Source organism: Antedon mediterranea, chromosome 4, assembly GCF_964355755.1.
Source record: "Antedon mediterranea chromosome 4, ecAntMedi1.1, whole genome shotgun sequence".
In the NCBI taxonomy this organism is placed as follows: domain Eukaryota; kingdom Metazoa; phylum Echinodermata; class Crinoidea; order Comatulida; family Antedonidae; genus Antedon; species Antedon mediterranea.
The window spans coordinates 24254834-24279493 of record NC_092673.1 but is presented as its reverse complement, the minus strand read 5'-3'; the positions used below and the strand labels follow the sequence as shown (position 1 = coordinate 24279493).

Below are 24660 nucleotides of genomic sequence, written 5' to 3'. Positions count from 1 at the left end.
GAACGGAACCAGACACACTTTTTCCAAATCAAATTTATAATAAGGAAGTCTATTATGAAACACAACCATACATTGATTGTTACAATTTCGTTTATTTCTGGAATAAAAGGCACACATGTTGATGTGAGGGTGATCCTTGGTCACTTCTAAGTTTGATTGTGATCTTGTTTCGTTGTTTTATTTTAATGTTCCTGTTCGTAATCTTCGTAGTAAACCCTTTCTTCATGTTAAATATTCTCGTGTCAATAAATGTTTGTAAAAATTGTATTTTCTGTAGACTCTCGTCATTGTACAATTCTTGTCTTTTAAAAAATAATTCTTTAGATATTTTTAACTGTAATTTTTCTCAATTTAAATGTATTATTAATGAAATTATTTAAATAATCTTTTTTCATTTTGTATATATTATATTGGCTCATATTTTATTGTTTAGTTATTTATTTTCAACCTGTTATTGGTGTTTTACACTGTTGGCTTGAAATAAAGAATAAAGTTAGTAAAAAATCTATACCCCACGTACTACACATTCTGAGACTAGCGGGAAAGTAATTTGATTTTGCTGGACAATGTAGGCCTACTCGATCTACTTATCTACTCAACAAGATCGGAGAGGGGTGATCCTTGGTCATTTTATACCCCACGTACTCCACAGTCTGAGAGGGCAAGTAATTTGATTTTGCTGGACCATGTAGGCCTACTCGATCCACTCAACAAGATCGGAGAGGGGGTGTGATTTAACTTCTTTATCATGACGTAGTATTCCATCTACGTTCCAGGGTAGGAGATGGGTAATTATTAATTTGTTGTAAAGTTCAGTATACTTGCCAGGGTTGACTTATTGGCCATAACTTGCACGCTTATAATATGTAGCAATTGAAGCCCAAAGTTTCAACACTTGACATAATTTCCGCATTAATACTGTCTCCCATTCCGGAAACACCAGACTTAAGGGACTTTGCAATGATGGGTTAGACAAATTGATTTGGGTTGTTGAGCTAATGTTATCACTCCAATTTGTAACGATTATAGCAAGATGAGTCCGCAGGCTATAAAAGTCCCTGATCAAGACTAACAGGGGTTTTTCTGAGGGGCTTCACAAAAAGACAGGTCTGAATCCACTCTTGGTTACGGGTGTGCTTTTTATTGAAAAAAAAAGTGCCTTTTTAAAGGAAATGTACGGTAAATTATGAAATAAATGAATTAATCATTATTTAATTGAAATATATTTTATTTTACAAAAAAATGAAACATACACGCATGACCCATTGGCGGTTGGACGTATGTATTGATCTATAAACACAGAATAACATAAACATAGGTATGGATGAAAAACCACATAGATAGGCCTACTCAATTAATTTTAAGAGTATTATTACGTTTCGGCAGATCTGACTCATTCAGTAGAAAAAATAACGAAACATCAAGAAGATAATTTAAGACATTTTAAGAACCATTCGATTTTCAACTTTATATTTGATATAATTTGCATAAACTGCTGCCCTCTATATAAGGCTACGATACAGCACTTGCATATTATTTTTAACGAAATAATTATTATCAAACGAAATGGAATGTTCCAGTTTTCCCACTTACAGTAGTCTGTCTGGTCTGAACTCTTCATCCTAAATGACTCAGCCCACAGGAGAAGAGCGAACCTCTTAGGTAATAACTCGATAAGAGGCCTTATCCACTGCCTGGCAAACTTATTTAGGTAATAACTCGATAAGAGGCCTTAGCTACTGCCTGACGAACTTACTTTTAAGTAAGAGCTAAGAAGACCATAAACCATGGAATTACACCACATTGCTGTACTTTTAGTGACATCCTCGTCTTTAATGTTCTCGAGTAATGGAATAGAATTTGTTTATCATCCTTATAAAGAGATGATTCGACTACTGGAGAAAATAAACCAGAAGTGTCCAGACATTACGCGCATTTATGACATTGGAAGAAGTGTTGAAGGAAGAACGCTGTATGTCTTTGAAATTACGGACAATCCAGGGGTACACGAAATAGGTAAGTCACAAGTTACGACTTTTAAATTCATTATTTTAATGATTGTGAATACAATCATACGATCAAGAGGACAGTAAGTATACCATAATTACACGTATAACTTATATCATAGCTATATCTGATAAATACATATATATATAAGACAACATTCCATCAGGTATTCTGATGCAAAGCTCTGGAATGAAATCCCAGATGAATTAAGGTTCTAACAAAAAGCAAATTTAAAAACGAAATGAAAACATACTACTTGTTTGTTTAGGATATTTATTTTATTTCATGAGAGAATTATACTGTATATTTGAGAGAAAGTGTGTTTAAAAAAACTTTTTAGAAAGGTAGCCGTAATTTATTTATATAACTATTTATATTTCAATGTTTAGAGGCTGAACTTGATTAATTGTAACTATTTTTTAGCCCTTCCCTTGATATAATTATTATTATTTGTACGCTACAATGTTTATAATTTATATTTATGGATATAAATAAAGAAAGAAAGAGATAAAGAAAAATAAGTGATCAACTTCTGAAAATACATTAAACAAAATTGCGCGTATAAAAAAAAACAGGTGATGCGGTCACATTACGAAAGAACATTTTCCAGATTTTTATTTTTTCACGAGAAGAGAAGTCTGAAACATTTCAACAGAAGGGTAAAACATATTTTCGGGGCTTAATCGGAAAAGCATATATAAACATTTTTGATTTACTTTCAACATTATTGAAATGTCAAATAAGTTTTGAATAAGATACATTCCAATCATTTTATTATTACGATTATTAGTTATGACAGGAAGTGTCGTTTGACTTTCACAACGACTGCATATAAACCAAAAGAAAACGTTCCATAACTTGTACATTCAGGCATAGTATATTTTTGTTAGATGCGTCCTTTGGTAAACTGACGCAAACAAAAATTAAATAAATAAATAAATAAAACATTAAAAAAAAATCCAATATGATTACAATCCAACAAAGTGTCCCCTTAATATGGATGTTCTTAAATAATGTTAAAAATGTATTTTCCCTCTTTGTTATGTCCTCGATAGAGGCCCCAAATTATACTATTTAAAAAGAAATTAAAATATAGCGTGTGCGTAGGTTTACCAAGGATACGGTATCTGCTCACATCTCTCCCTGTCTGAATTAAAATTAAATTACTTTGTGTGGGCATGGTAATTTGTTAAGGGCACAGTTAGTTTTTCCAAACGATTGTTATGTCAAAACGTTCCCAAGTTTTCCAGTATAATCTTTATTTTGATTCATACCATAAATTTAATTGTAAATATTCATTATGTGTGTATCTAAACATTTTTATTTATTTTTATTCATTTTAAGTTTGTTTTTTGTTTTGTTTTTCTTTAGTTTTGTTTGTTTTGTTTTTTTAATTTATTCTTGTATGCTGTATTTCACACCAAATTTATTTTGTCACTCGTTTTAAGTTATTGCTTGGACGCACCTTTATCATCAAAGCTTGCCACTGTTGTAAAGTGAAGTTTCCAATAAATTATTATTATTATATATTATTTTATATCTTAAAATATCAATATGCGATCAATAGCCAATGCATGCATTTACTATCATTCAATAATCACTAGTAGGCCCTATACTGAACTGACGAGGAAAAGCCATCTAATACTCTAGCGACTAAAATAGTTCGAAGACCAGACAGAAACACTTTAAAAACGAAGAAAGTCACTTATCGCACTATCACGTTATATGAATATTTCTTTAGTTTTTAGAGTGTGTTTTTCATTATTGCTATTTTACTAATTTTATTAAATTGTTTAACCCACGCATATTTCCTCGTCCATAGGTTATCCTTCTTGTAAAACGAAACTTACCGTTAATATATATTTTCCAAAATATTTGTGTTTCAAAACTCCTAAAAAAACATACACTATACGGTCGGGAATTAAGCTAACAATGAAACAAATTTTGAAATTGGAGAAGTGTATTAAGCAAATGCAATAGTCTGTATATAGGGGGACGAAGAAGGTCCCCAATTAAAGGGACATTTTCGGGTCTAAACGAAGTGTCCCCTTAATAGGAGTGTTCCCTGGAATGGAGTGTTCCTTGTGGCCAGTGGCCATTACTATACAATATACCAATATAAATGGCAGGTGCCAATACCTATAATCCATGACTCATGTATCGGAAGAAATTGGTGGGGAAACTGTAAAGTTTTTAATTGTTTTAACTGACATACATTTTGTATTCTTTGACTCCCAAGTGGCGAAATAAATCGTTTAAAATGGTATAACAGTCTGTCGTATTACTAATAACGGAATTATCAAAGTACCCATGATATGAATATTATAATTCATACTACATTATTGTTTTATTAATATTTATGTAAATTGACATTGTCTAAATTATTATAACAGGTTACAATAGTATTAAATCATATTAATGTTGAGCTGGAATAGAAAAACAATAAGTAATAAAGCCTTGAGTAATTTTACTGTATACCGAAAACAATTCTACCAACAAATGGCAATATATTAAATTTGGTTCCAACTAGAGACGCATTTTTGTTATGCTTGCTTACGCAACGTAAGTGATTTGGCCAATCAAAAGCGATGTCATTATTGTTCGAACTGTCATTGGTTCCCTCGTTTGCGTTGCGTTATGGCGCGCCAAGCTGTCATTTATTTGGAAATAAAGATATTTTAGTTTTAAACATCTTGGCGCGCCATAATAAATGCTCAACAATTGGAACTTAACATTTCCTAATATGTTTAGCATTTAAAGGTCCATCATCCAAAATAGGACATTATACCATTAAGTTTATGTTGATTGATTTTTAACAATTATTGTATGGATACTATATCTTTAAGACGTGCCTGTATTTGACGCATTAGGCTTAAACTAAACTCAGAACATGGGTCAGTTATGTTTACACAGGAAGAACGCCATAGCTAAAACATGTGAAGTCCGGCTAAACCTGATAGTTGAAACATGTCGGGTAAAGATTCTTTCCGATTCAAGTTGCGGTAATTGGTACAGATTTCCTTTAAAACGCCTAATTTCCTACTGTTGAAATTAAGTGAAACGTACCAAACCGACAGAAATATGTTTATATGGCTATAGGGTAAGTAATAGGGTGTGAGAAACGTGCTTGCGCGAGAGATTGGCGTATCTCCCTACTCTTCTTAATACGGAATTCGCAATGCAGAAATAATGTTTGTAGCGCAAAAATAAATGTAGCAAATCCTCTGTATACGGACTTCGTAATGCAAAAATAACGTACGAGATAACGAGAGTCGGCGTCTCTGTGACTCGTCGGCGTCTCTGTGACGTGTCAGCATCTCTGTGACGTGACGGCGTCTCTGTGACGTATTCCCCCTCTCTGTAATATGGGTCGTAATGAAAACAAAACGCATGTCCTCTAACTAGTGATAACTAAATTTGACAGCCGAATTCTCAGAACAATAACGATAATGTTATTGCACTTGTTAGCACGTATTATTGTGCCAATAAAATTTATAGATATCTCGCGTACTAGATTGTTTGTTTTGTAGTTCATTTGACCGCCAAAATGATAATGTTGATAATAATAATTCATGATACGGGAGGGAGTTTCGGTTGGTCCCTGCGACAATACGCATATGCGTAGGGCACCGCACGTTATAACGGTTGATTCAAATTATATCATAGTTCTGTTTGTGTCAAGTGAGGGATGCTTGGCGCCAATCCATTGCCACAGCTCCTATAGTCACGCCTTCATTTCAAGAAGTCCAACATGTACTTATGTATGGCTTTGTTTAACGCAAATTTTGTATTTAAAGCGTGGTTCCCACTACGCTACGACGTATTGACGCAAAGTAGTGCTGTATTGCGTAATCACGAGTACAGGGAACTGACGACGAAATGCTGCAAACAACAAACACAATTAATTGGAAGGGCATTTTCTCACGTTACGTCGGTTGCGTTACGTTGCGTTCAAGTGGGAACCACGCTTAAGATAGGACCACAAAGCAAAACAGGTTTTCTTTACCCGATTGTGTAAACCTGTATAAAGATGTTAAATAAATAAATAATTTCTCACAAGCTAAACGTTTAGGCCCGGGCCTTATATGTTAAACTTAACCAATTGGAATGACAGTGTGTCTGAGTTTTGGCGCGGTATACAAAGGGCAACGTCATTTCAAATTGAGTTCGACAACTTGGGTTTCACACTTGTTGAAAACATAGATTTCCTTAATTTCCCGCTTTAATAACTAAACATAATGGAATTACACAAACTAATCAAGTATAAAAGTTAATTTTCAAAGTTTGTTTCTGGTGTAATAGTCCGGACGCGTCCTGTCTCGACGTGCACGCAACAACCAATAACTGGTGTCTAGAGAATCACTAATTGTTATATAATACGTTTGTGCTGTTGGTTCTCACTCTAGGACGCAACGCAAAATAATTTTACCAATCACGACGCGGTGGATCATCGCGTTCATCGCGTCGTGATTTGTCAAATAAAGCTTGGTTCCCACTTGAACGTAACGCAAGGACGTAAACGCAATGCAAGCGTTTTAACCAATGACAAGCGAAGTTATAGACAGTTAGCAATTACAAGCGAATAAGCCATCGCTTGTGATTGGTCAATTCACTTGCGTTGCGTTACGTCCTTGCGTTGCGTCGCTAGTGGGAACCAGGCTTTACTTATGTTGCGTTTTAGTGGGAACCACGCTTTACACCTATAATAGTATGTCTGCAGACCAATCCAAACTCTAGTATGAACCAGCTTAACTAGCTATACTTGTGTCGCATACGTTTGGTGCAAAATGAATTCCCGAAACATGCAACAAAAATAACACTTTACACAAACTTTGCAGAAACGCATGTATTGAGCTCTAATGCTTCGTTCCCACTAGTGACCCAAATCAACACAACGCAGCGACATGGTGACGTGCTGTATTGCGTAATCACAAATGGGAACCGACCACGCAACAGTGCTATGATTTCCCGCAGGCGGGGGAAACACAATTATTGGAAGGGCATTTTCTTACATCGCGCAGGATGCGTTACGTTGCGTCGTTAGTGGGAAACAAGCTTTAGGGCGTTTGCGCCTACCATAAAAACGTCCGTAGGTTAAAGTAGACGTTAGAAGTTGTAGCCAGTGGGTGGGTGGGGTGTTGGGTTCAAAGTACTCTTTTCCAAACTATAGAACAGCAGCACTATCATAAAGAGACCTCTTGACAACATTTTTACATCGCAAAATACACAACACGCAATGTCTACACTTGGCCATCAAATGCATCAAAATGGTTCCAATATTCATAATAAGATTAATTATTAAATCTAATAATTTTTTTTATAACATAATTTGTTTGTTATTTAACCTTGGAAAGCCAGCTCGCTCTCATTGCAATAAAAAAAATGATACCACTTGTCAGTGTATTTTACCTCTCAATGATAAGTAGGATCTGTGCATCGTTTTAACAATTACAACAATTTAATTTGGAATCTAAGTCTGTAATATAATTGTCCTCCAGAAACGGCGTCTGGTATGACGTCATATCCAGGTACCGACCAGCAAATCATCCGATGAACATTCAAATAAACATTCTTAATGGACTGGTTTTTAAATGTAATACGAAAACCTTTTCAAGATCGGATTCACACGACAACAAACTTTAGTTTAAGCATATCGTAATGACGCCATCTCCATGTATAGCGAACATAAACTCACCAAATCAATCAATACAAAATAACTTACTTCTGATTCACACTACAGTATAGAAACGTGTGTCCGTGCTGAACAATTGACAAATAATACAGTTTTTCAGATGTTAATAATTTTTCTCCGTACGTACAATCTAAGATCAGTTTAGAGTACTCGAGGGTAAATGGATTTGGCACTAAGTCATCTGCGTGCTCAGTCCCCACGGGCTGCATAATATCTTAACCGATTATAGATTGCAACATGGCAACGTAAACAAGCTCTGATTGGACACAAGTTATGTGTACACGCGCGTTGCTCAGCATGTCTAGCCTATCCATTATTAACATATCGTAACGTACTCTACAGGGACTTAAGATGCAACTCCGTACGGAGTTCTATCAATCATAGATATACTCCTGCATAGCATTAACTAGCACTGTAATATGATTTTTATTCTTGATATGTGTTTGCAAAGTTTAGTTTGATTTTGACGATAACAATAAACAGTTAAAGATACATTTACATATTTTTTTCAAAATGGCTGCTGTTTAAGCATGAATACATATATGTAGATGATTATTATTATTAATCACCTAAAACTTCAATTCTACAATCATCTATTGTAAATTAATAAATATATACCTTTAAGGTTAAGTCTATAGTTTGTTTAGGGTCAAAATATTTCAAATGAAATAGCATGGAAAATGAAAGTTTGTGCAAAAGTCTATTTCGGATATTGTGTATAAACTTTTTGTTCAATTCTATATATTAGCTTCCTTAATACATGTCTATCCTATTCTATTTGATTTTATAAATAGACAAAACGGTTCTTTCATTCAAATTTTTATAGTAATGTATTTCAAATAGGATTTTTTCTTTGACCTTAACAAGCATTATTATTTATAGCCGGGCAAAGTTTAGCAAATTGAGAGCTTCCCCCGTTTGGTTAACTGATGGCTGGATATTCTGACCTTGTTGTAACGGATTCAAATGATTAAAATGATGTGTATTCCGTTTTAACACCTAGTAGAAAGTAATATGATTTTAATCTGATAGAAAAGTAAAATAAATTAGTCCCACTTGAGAGTTGAGCCTTGTGATTTTAATTAACACAAAAAAACCCAATATTTTGTGTTCCTGATATTTTAAAACTTTTAGTAACGTTTATAACTAACGGTTTTTTATTTTATTTTATTCAACCTTATTTATAGAGGGTGACCCTAAACAGAATATATTGACAATCAAGGGGCCTGACACAGACATTCTGTGACATTGGCTGTGTTTATACTAGTACCATACACCGGGGTAACCTCCTACCTTCTACTAAAGATGTATTGGTTCTTTAAAGTGCACATGAGCCAGATGTGTACACTGGACCTACGGTTTATAGTCCTTATCCGAGAAGACTCGTTCTACCACCAGAACCATGGAGCAAGTGAGGCTCAAACCCTTGCTAAATCAATTTTTTTTGTATATAAAAGCTCACCTTAACACTAATATCTGCATGTTTTTATGCTCTTATAGTTGATTCGTTTTAAGATTATGCCCAGGGTTGCAGGCGTTATGCAAATTTCTGCTAAAATTACTCTGGATAATTTAGATTACAGTGAGAGGAAAGGTTTAAGTCATTGAATTAGAAAGATGATTATCTGTAAAATGAATACAGTAGATCCTTTGCGACATTCTTATTTTGAGGACATTCTTATTAAGGGGACACCCTTATTCTGGGGCACACCCTTATTAAGAGGAAACCTATATTCTGGGGACACCCAACAGACCTTGAACACCCTTTCCCAACAAATGAGTGTATACACTACTGTCAAACCCTTTTCAGGAGACACACTTAAGGGCACTTTGTTGAGTTCCGAAGTGTCCCATCAATTAGGGAACAACATAATATCATACAATGTGTTGCACCAATGTGCTGCACCAATTCATTCTCATACACACACAACATGGTCAAATCATTCGACTATCACCGCCCTCACACAACAACGCTCCTCTTCCCCTCCAGTTAAACACGTGGCATGAGTAGAATCCTAAAATAGCACAATTTGCCAATATCAAGCATTTAGAATTTGATTTGATTTTCGAATATAGGCCTATCCAATTTACGATGCACTAGAACATGTCTCCAAATAATTCGAAGATTGTTGTACTTTGAAATCAACAACTCAATTTCATATTTAATTTCCGGCGTCACAGACAAATCAATCAGATGAAACATTTGTCATTTCTTACAATACAAGTTGCTGTTCTACAAATTATTACTCCTCTGCTTTGAGACGCAAACTCATCACCACAATTGTGTCTCTTCACAATCTAATTTGATCTAATTCACTAGTAGCACTCGTTTAAGACAGCTGCAGTTAATGTAAATTGTATTTCAATGAATCCTTTATTATCTATCAAACCTAATTTAATATATACAAGAGGACCCCTATTAAGGGGATACCCCAGGGACACAGCAACGTGTCCTCTTAATAGGGTTGGCTAAAATAGTATTAAAAGATATATGACCCTCGTAAATCCACGGTGTCATATGTATTATTTATTTTTTTTATAAAGCATATGTTTAATGAGGCGAATAAGTATGTCTACTGAAATTCAACAGCAATAATAATCATATGTTTATTATATTCTTAAGCTCTGTCTACACTATCAAAGTAGTTTGACAAACAAAATGTGATGTGCCCAAATATGGTAGTGATGTGCCCAAATATGGTAGTGATATGCCCACATACGGTAGTGATATGACATCATCATGACCATATATGCACACATCACATTTTTTTTGTCACATAAAGTTTGATAGTGTAGATAGAGTTTTATACACATTAGTACGTCAAAGAAAACTATAATTTAGTACTCATTGACACTCAGACGTATGCAACTTATAGCGTCTTAGATTTAATACATTTAAATTACAAATACTGCAAAATAAACGTGATTTAAACATGCATCGTCACTCATTATAAGCAAAAATACTGATACATTAAAAATAATAAATACTTTACTCATATCAAAGTACAACATAAGTTGATAAAGTTATCATGGAATTAGATTTTGATTGATTTGAAGGCATTTTAAGATTCTAAATGCTTGAATTGGCTATTCGCCATAGTATGTCAAAGAATATTATTTTGTTCAATTTTTTTATTTTATAGCGTTTTTATTATTTATTATAATGTACGTCCTCTGAATGAGACGTTACGACAATGAATATACAGATCTCCTTAAGGGACCCAACAATCAAGGTGTCCCCTTGATAGTGGTGTGGTAAAACAAAATAATGCAATTACATATATAATTTCAGAATCTCTTGTCATAGTCCATAGTTCATTTTATTTGTCCATACGGAAATTCATGTGACATACAATTGCTCAAAGTTAAAAGGTTAATACAATAAAATTACATAGCAACAAAATTCAACGAAAAAAACATAATTACGTGTACATTAAAAAAAAAATATGAGTTAGTGACTAAATACAATAAGACGGACTCTCATCTCATTCTTTTTACGTAAAAGGTCTCCTTGTTATGGGGTCTTATGTGAATAAGGATATCCTAACAAAGTATGGATAAACATGATGAGAATTAGCTTTGAATTGTAATAAAGTGAGGGAAGATCGTCGTTGATGTGGTCTGTCCCATTACAATGGGTGTGTCCCCTTAACATTGGTGTTGCCCAGAATAGGGTTGCCCCAAGACTGTATATCTACTACTTTTAATGGTATAAATCACGATTTTCATCCAATATTTGTGACCATGTGGTTATCATTACAGGGTTCAAACTTCCATTTTCACGTTAACTACTTGAATAGATAGACTATCAATCATTTCATATTTAAAGGCAGAACAAATCACATGTCAACCAATAGGCCTACAGCTTCAGAAACATCATTTTCGATAGATATTTTATATGAACACCATAATTACTTTATACTTAACTCATGTCAAATAAGGTCAAACTTCGATGTTATGATAGATATTTTAATTGTCATAAGCTCTTCAGGTGTGTTATTTGAAGTTCAGTCCTTGATCTTGTGGTTATCGATAATTGCACAATTAAAACCAAATGAGGTGGTTAGCCCCAAGCCTAAATACATTCACAAAAAAGTAACAGCTATTAATGCCATACGTGATATAGTTTAATTAAATCAAATCAACTTCAACCTAGTTAGTAGCTGTTGATGTATAGACTAGTCCCAGACACAAAACTTTCGTTTTTGTTTATGTATTGAAAGTTCTGTGGGCTCATTTTTGTCATTTCGTCGGTGATACTGACACGAACTCTTGAGGAGGCATAGGGCCTCTATCAAAAATCCACACTGATGTTGCCCCTAGGAATGACATTAGTAATGCTATATATACCTTTTTTGTCCTTATAAATACTAAAACATAACACTAAATCCATAAGCTCAATAGCTTGTTTCAATATAGTCTTAGACCTAATATGTTTAAATGGAAAGAGGTCTTGACTTTTCCAGCGTTTCCTATTAATTATCATTATGTATATGATAAATAAATTAATATATTAATTTTTGTTGCAAAAATATTATTATGTCAAATAGTCTAATGATTAGCAATATAATATAGTTTTCCGCAATACGTTTATTTCCAATGAAAATATTTCCGACCGTTAAATCCCTTTACAAGGATAAAACGTGAAACCATTGCAATGCGTTAACAAAATATAAAACAAAGTTATTGTAAGCGGAGATTAAATGTAAATGTACCGTATTTATAATAAAACTAATGAATGGGTATGATTTAACCATTGAGGTATTATACCTCCATGATTTAACCAAGGATGTCCAAAGCTTAAACATCATAGGATTACTGACTGACATACCGATTGGTTGAAAGATTTGATAAAAATTAGTCAAACCGATCCGATTTTTTCTACTAAAATTCGGCCGAACCGCTAAACACTATTTCAGCTTTTGTGGGAAAATGTACATAATTCCATATTTAATATTTTAAGAAGAAAACATCGACGGATCTATGAAGGTAATAAAACGGAGTTCAATTGTAATGAGTGACGATGTAAAAGACTGCGAAATGAAATATGGTCGGTACTGTATCTATGATCAGACAGTATCATGCACTGTGAAAATAGTGTTTAGATCTTAAACATCTATTTTCCACACATTTAGCTTTCAACATGTTTATATATGAACATGTTTAGGTTTTAAATATATTCTAAACGTGCATCTCTGTATCCAAATCAACACATCATTGACGTGTGGAGCAATATAAGGACGCGTTTATGTTTTAAACGTGTTTAATTTTCCATGTGTGGAGTTCATGTGTGGAGATTTTTTTTCGGTCACAGTAAAATCATATCCACGCAACACCAAACACGTACCTAAACATGTAGACTGAACATAAGTGACATGTTGACTGCTAAACGAGTGAAGAAAAACAACATGTACCTATAAACACGTTTAGGTTTTAAACACGCTAAACATGTAACTACGTGTTTAAAAGCTAAATGTGTGGAAAAAGTGGGTCCAAAATAGATGTTTAAGAAATTCTGTGATACAGTGTCAAATACCTATATAAGCCAGCACGGACATCGGAAGAAAATTGGGCATCATATGATTACAACCAACCCCATCCTCATTTTAAGCCTATTGATACTAGTGTAAAGTCACGATCAAGGTCATATCTCCTTAAGATGTTCTCATAGATTACAGCATCTTAAAATTAAATTTCATACAGTAGACAAAGATCTAATATTCAAGAGACAACACAAGTATCCTACTACAAAGAAAACATTCCACTGGGAAATCAATCGACTCACAAAGAACTATATTTCGGTCAAAAACATATCTTTATTCTATCTATATATATATATATATTATTTTCTGACAGACAAAACAATAGTTTTGCCAAATATTAAAATATATAAAATCTAATATAAAATCATTTACAAATATTATCTCTGATTATCCATAAAGGAGTGATGTAAAAGGAATAGGTTATCTTAAGCATATTTATTAACATGTTAGGTTACATGGCGTGAAGGCAGAGGCAGCAACTGCAGCCCCGGACAGGGAAGCGTAGGGAAGATTATAACTTATGGGATTAATATAACCTAAATATGCCTACGTGACTGTAAAGATAAAGATATAATGGTAGTTGACGCTACTGAACCAAAAAGTTGTTAAGTTGGCATCTAACAAACCGGATTTATAATTTTGTCTTTAGACTATGCAGCAGACATTCCGGAATTAAGGTTTAAAAAACCCAAGTTATGTTGGAGGGGTTGGAATACATACGTTTTAAATATCCTGTTTAGCTATTTTAGAATAATTCAATGTAGCATTTTTTTATATTTTTCCTTGCCCGTCTTATTTCATCAGTCGACTCAAGCAGAAAACTAGACTAGTAACTAACAGGCTCGTGTATTAATAATCTTCAGATAACAAACTGAAAAATGGTTTATTTCCAAATATATACTTAAAGTGAAATATAATTAAAGAAACGGTTTAATGTTTTAGCTCCCATCATATTCATATGGTTTATTTATATTATTAAAGTAAATAAAGTAGACTTGTATCTTGTACTTGAATTTCTTTCGTATTTTATTCTTTATTTTGTCGTACTTATTCGTACTATAGGCCTACAGTAAAACAAAATAACACTACTGAAATACTGTAGGCTATATGCTAGACCTAAAGTAACGAGTAACTCTACTAATGTAGGCCTACAGTAACGTAATCATTAATACCGTATGCTAGACCTAAAGTAACGAGTAACTCTACTAATGTAGGCCTACAGTAGCGTAATCATTAATACCGTATGCTAGACCTAAAGTAACGAGTAACTCTACTAATGTAGGCCTACAGTAACGTAATCATTAATACCGTATGCTAGGCCTAAAGTAACGAGTAACTCTACTAATGTAGGCCTACAGTAACGTAATCATTAATACCGTATGCTAGACTTAAAGTAACGAGTAACTCTACTAATGTAGGCCTACAGTAACGTAATCATTAATACCGTATGCTAGGCCTAAAGTAACGAGTAACTCTACTAATGTAGGCCTACAGTAACTTCAGTATTGCTTCACCCGGCTATGTTTAATTGGTTTATAACCCATCTCATCAAACGTATTAGAACGTTTTAACTTATTATGGGCGTTTCCGCTTCCTCCTCACATCATCAGTCGACTGGTTTATAGAGTTGAACTTTGTATAGTGTCCGCTTTCGAATCATAATCATTCCAATCCAGTATAGTTCTATAACAGTACTGTACCGGTAATTTGTGATAATAGAAATTGCCAAGTGATATTTTTTACTGTATTGTATCACTTCTTGATATTAAATATGTTTCTATCTAGTGGGTATTTATTTGATTATAGGCCTATACATGTTACCCTTATATTACACCAAAAAAAAAAAACATAACGACTACCCAATCCACCCGAATGAACGGTAGCTGATACGCAATGTGTTTTTTCCTTTTCCAATTAATATGCGGTATTGAAATACTGTAGCGCTATGGTAATTCGAATAGCTGAACGGGACTAATGAACTAGTGAGATCCATAACATTGTTAGGCTACATTAAGTTTAACCAATAATACACCTAACGTACGAAAAAGAAAAACCGCGCAGTCCACGAATCACTAAACATTGGTCCCTTGTAAGTAAAATTGCAGATTACATCGGATAAGGCCATATACATGGCTGCAGTCGCGTGCTCAAGTTAATGTTTACCGACCAACCGACCAACCAACCGACCAACATAAAGAGCTGTAGAAGAACCGGAGACCTTTTATAATTTAACAAAGGGGAACAGATCCTTCCACAGTTGAAGTAAAGATATGTCCCTAGTAGAGTAATGTATGTAAAAAACGGACAGTGGATTAAGTAAATACAACACAAAAGTTTACTAGGCCTACTGTAGGCCTATACATTTTTATAGGAAATTAGAAATGAAAATCAGCATCATCAGGAATTAAGATTGGAAAACGTCAAACAGACACAAAAGTATATTGTATCTTATTTACTTTCAATTCATTAAAGCCTGTTTTCCTGTCGACGTTATTCGATGCTATCGTTAACAATAATCGGCAATCTTCTACGTAAACATTGAAATGTTAACGATTTACAGTAAAAGGTACTCGCTTTTTAAAAGTAGGCTTTGTTTTTTTCCACTTATACCCCTTCTCGAGTTTCTTCCTGACTTCCTCTTCAATGTTTTCAGAGGAACATTTTGAAATTTTGAAATAGTCACATTGGTCCACGTTTCCATAATGACGATCTCTAAATTTAGCCATTGTCTGGTTGAGGATTTTTCGGCATTTGTGAACTACCTCAAGTTGTGTTGTCAAGAGATTTGCGCTATTTTTTAGTACGCTGCGCTCCATTTCAAATTGTTTCTTTCTCAGATCTTGTAAAACGACACATACAGAATTGGCAGAAAGTAATTGTGTGACATCCTCTTTTAATTCATGTAATAACTTTTGGTTTTTCTCGAGACTACTTCCAATTACAAATATCGATGTGGGCACAATATATGTAGAAGTTTCTATCGTTTCTTTTCATCTGTTTCACCTCTTCGAGCAGAAGTTTTGCTCCTGTAAGGCTACCAAGTGTAACCGATTCTAAAATCAGCTTAATAGCATCTTCTCTCTTATTCTCACGTAGAGCAACCTTGCCTTTCTGCACGGCTAGTGTTGCCTTGCTTTCATTAATAACATCAGACTTAGGATGCGAAATATTCAGTTTTGTCATATTTTCAATTATGCTATCAACGTCACCAAGCATACCATTCTTCGTCTTGACTTTAGCTAAATATTGGAGAATTTCCCATTCGCGTTCTTTGTCAATGTTTAACTTCAAGTCAAGCACTTTTTGAAAGTGCCAACACGCACGATTTTTATTGCCAAGTTTGTCTTTTAATTCTGCTAGCTGTAATCTTGATGTAACATTTCTGGGATCTCTTCTGAGCACTCCTTCGTGGAACTTCTCGATCTGTTGAATTGATTGTTTAACCCTCTCATCAACCTCTTTAAAGAAAATGATGGGTGGACCACCATCTTGTTTACATTCATCTAATGCCACATCAACAGCCTTCTGAAATTTAGCATTAGCTTCTCTCCATTTCTTTTGTTTTTTGAGAAACCAAGCAAAGTTAAGATTGATGCGAATCACAGACTCAAAGTCGTCTTTAAAATTTTCCAGGAGCTGGTTGAAACAATCGGTAGCTTCATCGTATTTCCCTGCGGCAATAAGTTCCTCCGCGTAGTCACATCTTGCGTAAAGATTCGATGGATTCGCCTCGGTTGCTTTTGTGAGATAATCTAGTTTTAGAGAAGGATCACCACGATATTTTGGAGTCGAGATATCCCGGTATACAAGATAAGCTTGGTGATAAATGAAAGAACTGGGCGGCTCTTTCAATTTTTCAGCGAAATTTACAACTCTTATGGCATCTTGAAAATATGCCATCCTTCTGTAAACTCCTATTGCTTCACCCAATATCTTTCTATTTACTGGAATTTTTTCCAGAGCTGAATTTACAAAGGATTTTGCTTCATCATAACGCTGCTGTCTACGTCTTATTTCTGCAATAAGAACTAATGCATAGCTGTGATTAGGATTCATTTTTAAAACCTTAGAGAAAATGCTCAGCACGTCTTTCATACCATCACAAACTTGATTTCTGTTTTTAGCCGAGTCTTTAGCTAACCTCCATCTCAGAAGGCCAATTGAAAAGCGCCAATTATTTTCTACTGGACACAATTCTAATGCTGTTTCAAACTCTGTAATGCTCTCTGTATATCGATGCATGCCGACACGAGACAAGGCAAATCCCTTTGTTGCTTGGATACTTCCTTTAAACATATTATGCTCTGGCGATCCCTTCACATAAAGTGATTCAAGCGGCCTTCGAAGCTCCAAAATGTTACCCTCCAGTTTGGTCTGGTCGCGACTGTCAAACCAGGCTTCAAGGGCAATAGCAATCAGTAAATAACCGTTGATATGAGGTTGTCTTGATGCATCTTGTTTTAGAATTCTATCGCGGACATCTTTGATACATTTCATTGATTCGGTTTTCTTCTTTTCCGCATTTCCTCTGAACTCCGAAAAGAAAAGGTAGCTTTTGAACAACAATCCCTCAATTACCATAGCAGGAGAATCGCTGATATGCTCGTCAATAAGCTTTATAGGGGATCCGAATTGTTTGATGGACTTCTTTTCAAGTTCCCACATAAAATGACAAGGGAAGTCACGAAGTTGATTTTGTAAGTCTAGTAACGACGTCATACTATATCAGTGGTGTTTTTCTAAGAAAAATAAGTGTATTTGAATGTATATTAGGCTGATCTTATAGCCTTATATTGATTGGCTAGAATATCAAGAAAAAGTAGGCCTACAAGAAAAAGTTCCAAGCAATAACCTAATAGGAGTGAAAACACTTTATAACATAATTTAACATCATGTAAGAATACCATTTTTTTCTACTATGTCCTTAAATCAAAATAAATAAATTTGATTAATTTTATTGGGGCGAAACGACTTGGCCTTTGGTAAAAGGTTTCTAGTGATTAGTAAAATTACGTGCAGCGCACGTCAGACATCCTTAAGTTGCGCTATTTAGGCATGCTCCGTACGTATAGTATAGCTTACTCTGATACATACGGACAAATAGTGTACAACATTATTAACAGCAACCTACACGCTGGTGAGGAGGCAAGCCAGTCAACAATACGACGGTTACAGTGTAAGCCTACATTATTATTAACTCGACTATCTTAAATGATCTTACTTTATAAAAATCGGCCGCTTTCTAATCAGGATATGTTGAGAGATTAAAAGCGCAAACGAAGACAAGCATCAAAATTAAAGGTGTGACATGGGAAATTCCAGAAAAGCAAGTCACGTGATGAGATGAGAAATGATTTTAATCACAATGGTACTGTTTACTCAACCATTAAAATTGTCAATTTAATCCGAGTACGTTTATTCATCATCACAAAAATGTTAAAATTAAATAATTAAATGGGGTCTCAAGAAGCCAGGATGAGTTGTGTAAAAGAGAACTTGTATGCAACTACTAAACCCTAGAATTGTGGTTATTGTTTCATTCTTTATGACGCCATTGTTATTCGTATTATTAGTTACATTAACAGGCGTCGAAGCTTCGCTTGACTGCCGAAGATCCCTTATTCATAGTTGACAATATTGATTTAAGTAATACAATACATTCTTTGAATAAATCAGCTGATATGTGCTCTGCCACGCACAATAGACATTTTGCAAACAAGTATTCTTAAATAAAATAAATACTTGCTTGACATAAATCCTTTAGAAAGCGTTTAGTTTAGTAGAAATCTATCTCAATTAAATTTCTAAATTTAGAATAAAAACAATCAATAAAATCAATTTCAATATCTTGTATTTTTTAAATATCTTTGTACAATTATTCTCAACAAACTGTGACCTCCAGACTGTACTTGTTAGTTGAAAAGCAAGAATATACTTTATTTTTAAAATAGTTATGGAACGCCATTGGCGTCATGATATGAAACGCCATCCGGTATATACTCAAGCTGTACTACACACAAAGTTAATAACATTTTTCTTCTTGATCTCTATTAGGTCTATAATTCTACCAAATAGCAGTGTCCATTTTAAGCTATATTCTATCGGGATTGATCTTGAAACGATCTTGTTTAGTAAAGCAACTTCATTAAAGCCTGATTATTATAAATGTATAACAACAAATTTTCTTTATGATCACTTTCTTCTTGGGGCTCTTTTACGTATACTCAGGTGTACGTGTCACTTATTTCATAGTCCTCTGCAGAGTTGATCTAGATAACCAAGATAATTCTATCCTTCAGCTTCAGTTATTTGCATTGCACTTATTACTCCAAAACACGTTCACGACTGAACCATAATTTAAAAAAGTTTGTTTTAGTATAGTCTGAGGGGTAGTTTAAGGGGACATTTTGTGGTTAACATAATGAATCATGTAGTAATCTTCTACAGCTTCTTGTCTTGCTGGTTTCTGCCTGAAGCAAACGTTTTGTTTTGGTTTGCCGGGCAGTTTTGGTACCACTTCGAGTGGTTCCAAGTCACTCGATCGTTGTCCCCATTGGTCTATTTCGGTCATTGTAAGATATGCATCACACCGTGGTGCAGGTATGGCGAGTTGTGGTACGATGTCATCGAAACAAACTGGTCTTTCAAAACTTTCAAAATCTTCTGGTTCTTTTGTTGATTCCTTCTGTTCCTTCTTCTTAGACCTCTTTTCCCTTTTCTTTGTATTTCGTTGGTTATTGTTATTTTCCAAAACACATTGGATGTCCCTCATCATGGGTTGATTTATCAACAACGTCCTGCCTTGTTGAAGATTTGGAAGAAAACTTGATCCTTTATTAGATTCATGGCCTTGCTCCTCCTGGGCAGCAGTAATCAAATTCCTTTCAGACAGACTAGAGGTACGTAATTTTTGGAGAAGGCTAGTCTGCCCGGATGGATTGGCTATTTCCAGAAGACTCCTTTCTCCCTGTCGCTTTTTGGGCTTCCTCTTGGTTTTCTTTCTGTTGTTGTCAACTTGAGGGATTGTCCGGTCACCAGATGACTCCTTCCTCTCTTTAAAATAAGAAATTACAAAGTCATAAATATATAGGCTATAATTTGTTTTTATTTTAACCCAACCAATGCGAATGAACAACATAATAATCTGAACAAAAAGTGAATTATATTTAGGACTGATGTTAAGGATAATATTTGATGGTTGAAAAAATGACGTCGTGCCTACCTGGTAGAGAGTAATCAAAATTAGCTGGAGAGCGTGATGCCATTCGTTCTCTCCTAGAATCACCACGGATTCTTGAAGAACTGTAATGTAAATTAAATAATAATAATAATTATAACACCACTACTAATAATAATAATAATAATGTTATTGGTAAATATTTAATCTAAAATGTTTATAATACACTGACTGTCAGCAACGCGTGTATATAGGCCTACGATGTAATTCAAACCAAATACCTGAATAAAAATATATATTTAAAACAAATAAATAAAACTAAGCCTAATAAAATATGAAACAACAGTCTTATAATATTGTACAATACTTGTATAACAGTATGCCTCAGTTAGTAGGAGGCTAGCCTAGGCCTTAGGCCTAATCTATCTCTCTACCAACTCATTGGTTTCCGATAGTTATAACTTCCAAGACTTTGGTTTAAAACTTCTGTAATTTTTACAACACACTAAATAGTTTATTCTTAACAAATAGTGCTATGATAATTGACTTACCGTTTAATTTTTTTCGATTCCATTGCTGGTTTTTGCGAAGAGTTTTTCAGATAAAGTTCAATCTCAAACGTTAATATCATTAATTTTGTTGTACTGTTACTATGCGGTTACTAAGATACACTGACGTACTGTGCTTCATCGCGCGATGCGCATTTTCGAAATTTCGTTCAAATACACACATACGTATCGCGCGCCCCCACCCTTCTCTCTCTCCACTCCCCCCCCCCTCTCCTCTCCCCCACCACCCCCTCTCTCTCTCCCCCGAACGTTTGGATGGTGGTTTTTGAAAATACTTCATCGTAGTTTTGTGTATAGGTTACATTTTCACCAATAATACATCTCACGGACGAGGAGGAAACAAATTGGCAGTCAACGACACACGATATTTTTAATGTTAAATAATGATCCATTGTTTGAAAGTGTCATAGACTCTCTGAATTACGTCATAGCAAAAACAGGAACCACACTTTTTGATATTAACCCAAAGGAGGAGGAACAACTCAGCCACGGCTGAACTACCATTAAAGCTACTTCTCTGCTGGCGTTTGATACGAACAGTATTGTTTAGGATAGAATCAAAAACAAAAGCTGACGTCCCTTATAAATATCCGCCATATAAATTTCTCTTTATACTCTATGTTATGTCATTGGAGTTTAACATTTAGGAATAACATTAGTTAAGGAGCAAGATGTCATTTAGAATGAAAAATTTCATTTAGAATGTATAGCCTAATTACGCTGCAATTCATTGATATTTAAAACAAATAAAATCAGAAACCTTATTCGGTTTTACTGTACTGTAAGGCCTAACACATCTCTATTTCTTCAAAGCAGTCAGGCAAAGCATGAATTTAATACATTATTTACGTATCGACAATAAATTTCAGCATCTTGATGTACCTCCTTTTAGACTGAAAATTTCCGAATATTTTGTTTCTGTTTCAGGACCGCGAATCTGAAATGATCTTGATGATAAACTAAAGCATTTTAAATCTCTTTATACTTTTCGTAAAAATTTAAAAAAATATCTTATTTCTTTATACTAATTTTAATATTATTATGATTGTAGTACACTGAAAGTAACTATTTTTATTTCATCGTTTTTGTTTTTATTTATTATTTTATGTAGTAAATTGTATTAGTTTAAATGTATGTGTATTGTTTCTGGGGTCTTTCTCGAGACAAGAAACTTGTTTTCTTCTAGAGAAGACCCCAAATGATGGCTTATTACTATGTTTTTATTTATGTACACACCTATAATTATACTATACTGTATAATGCCATTGTTGAATAAATAAATGTTTTTTGAACTTGATATAATAACAATTAAAAATAGAAAACTTTTACATTTCATAATTTAATTAGGTCTACCTCAATTTTAAAATACATTATATCAGCTGATTTGTGTTCATATAGGCATTTATCCAAAAATGTATTCTTAAATTACTTCTATGATCACGAACCGTTGAAAGCGTTCAGTTTAAGTTGAAATCTATATTAATTAAGTTTTTGCATTCAAAATAAAAACAACCGGAGAGTTAACATAGTTTCAATATCTTTCTTTATTAAAATCTTTTAAAATTCGTAACACAGAAAGTAAAGTAAATACAATTGTTCATTGTTATTTTTATTACGTGGCGCAAAATCAATTTCTCCTTGGCGCTTCATACGTAGGTGTTGCTCATTTCATGTTCACTACTGCAGAGTTGAACTAGAAACCAAGATATTAATGTAAAACAAAAATTCAAAACTTCAGTAATAAGTGCAACGCACATGACAACTTCATCCAATCGACTAGAACATGATTTAAAAAGTATTTTTCTGGCCGGAATAAAATATGTTGACTCAGGGGGAAATTTTGTGATTGAGGTAATGGAGCATGTAGTAGTCTTCTACAGCTTCTTGCCTTCCTGGTTTCTGCCTGAAGCAAACGTTTTGTTTTAGTTTGCCGGGTTGTTTTGGGACCACCTCGAGTGGTTCCAAGTCACTCGATCGTTGTCCCCATTGGTCTATTTCGGTCTTGGTAAGATACGCATCACGCCGTGGTGCAGGTATGGAGAGCTGTAGTACGATGTCAGTGTCTTCGAAACAAACTGGTCTTTCAACACTTTCAAAATCTTCTGGTTTTTTCTTTGATGCCTTCTGTTCCTTCTTCTTAGACCTCTTTTCCCTTTTCTTTGAATTTCGTTGGTTAATGTTATTTTCCAAAATACATTGGATGTCACTCGTAGTGGGTTGATTGATCAACGACGTCCTGCCTTGTTGAATATTTGGAAGAAAACTTGATCTTTTATTAGATTCATGGCCTTGCTCCTCCTGGGCAGCAGTAATCAAATTCCTTCCAGACAGACTAGAGGTACGTAATTGTTGGAGAAGGCTAGTCTGCCCGGATGGATTGGCTATTTCCAGAAGACTCCTTTCTCCCTGTCGATTTTTGGGCTTCCTCTGGGTTTTCTTTTTGTTGTTGTCAACTTGAGGGATTGTCCTGTCACCAGATGACTCCTTTCTCTCTTTAAAATAAGAAATTACAAAGTCATAAATATATAGGCTATAATTTATTTTTGTATTAAACCCAACCAATGCGAATGAACAACATAATAATCTGAACATAAAGTGAATGATAATAATTATTTGATGGTTGAAAAAAAGACGCCATGCCTACCTGGTAGAGAATAATCAGAACCAGTTCGAGGGCGTGATGCCATTCGTTCTCTCCTATAATCACCACGGATTCTTGAAGAACTGTAATGTAAATTCAATAATAATAATAATGTTATGGTAAATATTTAATCTAAAAAAATGTTTATAATACACTGACTGTCAGCAACGCGCATATATAGGCCTACAATGTAATTCAAACTAAGTAAATACCTGAATAAAAATATACATTTAAAACAAATAAATGAAAACATTTATTCCTATAACAGTTAATAAAAAAAAAAACAAGTTTAATGAAATATGGAACAAGATTCTTAATAATATTGTAGAATACTTGTACCGCAGTTAGCGAGTAGTAGGAGGTTAGCCTAGGCCTTAGGCCTAATCTATCTCTCTACCAACTCATTGGTTTCCGATAATTATAACTTTCAAGATTTTGATTTAAAACTTGTACAACACACTAAATAGTTTATTCGTAACAAATCATCCTGTAATAATTGACTTACCGTTTAATTTTTTTCGATTCCATTGCCGGTTTTTACGAAGAGTTTGTCAGATAAAGTTCAATCTCAAATGTTAAGATCAGTTGTTGTAATGTTACTATGCGGTTACTAAGATACATTCATGACGTACTGCGCTTCATCACGCGATGCGCATTGTCAAGGTTTTGTTGAAATACACATACGTATCGCGCGTTCCCTCCCTCACTCACGCACCTCCACCACTGGCCCCGCACCACATTTCAATTTTCAAAAAGGACCATCCCAGCCTTCTAATAATAATAAGTAATATAATCACGAGTCAATCATCAGATTTTTACGGATAACATCCAAAAAATACACAATAAATACATGCTTCATGAAAATCAATCGAATTAATTATTATGTATATTGCTCCATGAACAACCCACTCCCACCCCATATCCCAGGTTACTCAGTTCCCTCCCAAAGTACGAAATTGGGCCCAATATAAATTATAGAATTTCGCACCCATCCTAATCAAATCCTGCATATTGCTCTGCATACACTATTC

The 24660-nt window shown here is 34.3% G+C and overlaps 1 protein-coding gene and 1 long non-coding RNA gene across 2 annotated transcripts in view; one reads left to right on the top strand and one right to left on the bottom strand.

Annotated features, from left to right (window-relative positions):
- The first annotated feature begins 1612 nt into the window (after positions 1 to 1612).
- Positions 1613 to 24660, top strand: part of LOC140047718 (carboxypeptidase E-like) — a 35821-nt gene continuing 12773 nt past the window's right edge. The window contains exon 1 of the mRNA XM_072092754.1: positions 1613 to 2016. Within this exon, the coding sequence (XP_071948855.1) occupies positions 1788 to 2016 (229 nt within the window). The 5' untranslated portion in view covers positions 1613 to 1787. The remainder of the gene's footprint in view (positions 2017 to 24660) is intronic.
- Positions 20224 to 21012, bottom strand: LOC140047936 (uncharacterized). The gene is made up of 3 exons (XR_011844997.1): positions 20971 to 21012; positions 20465 to 20544; positions 20224 to 20295 (listed from the first exon to the last, which is right to left on the bottom strand). It is a non-coding gene; the product is annotated as an uncharacterized lncRNA (long non-coding RNA).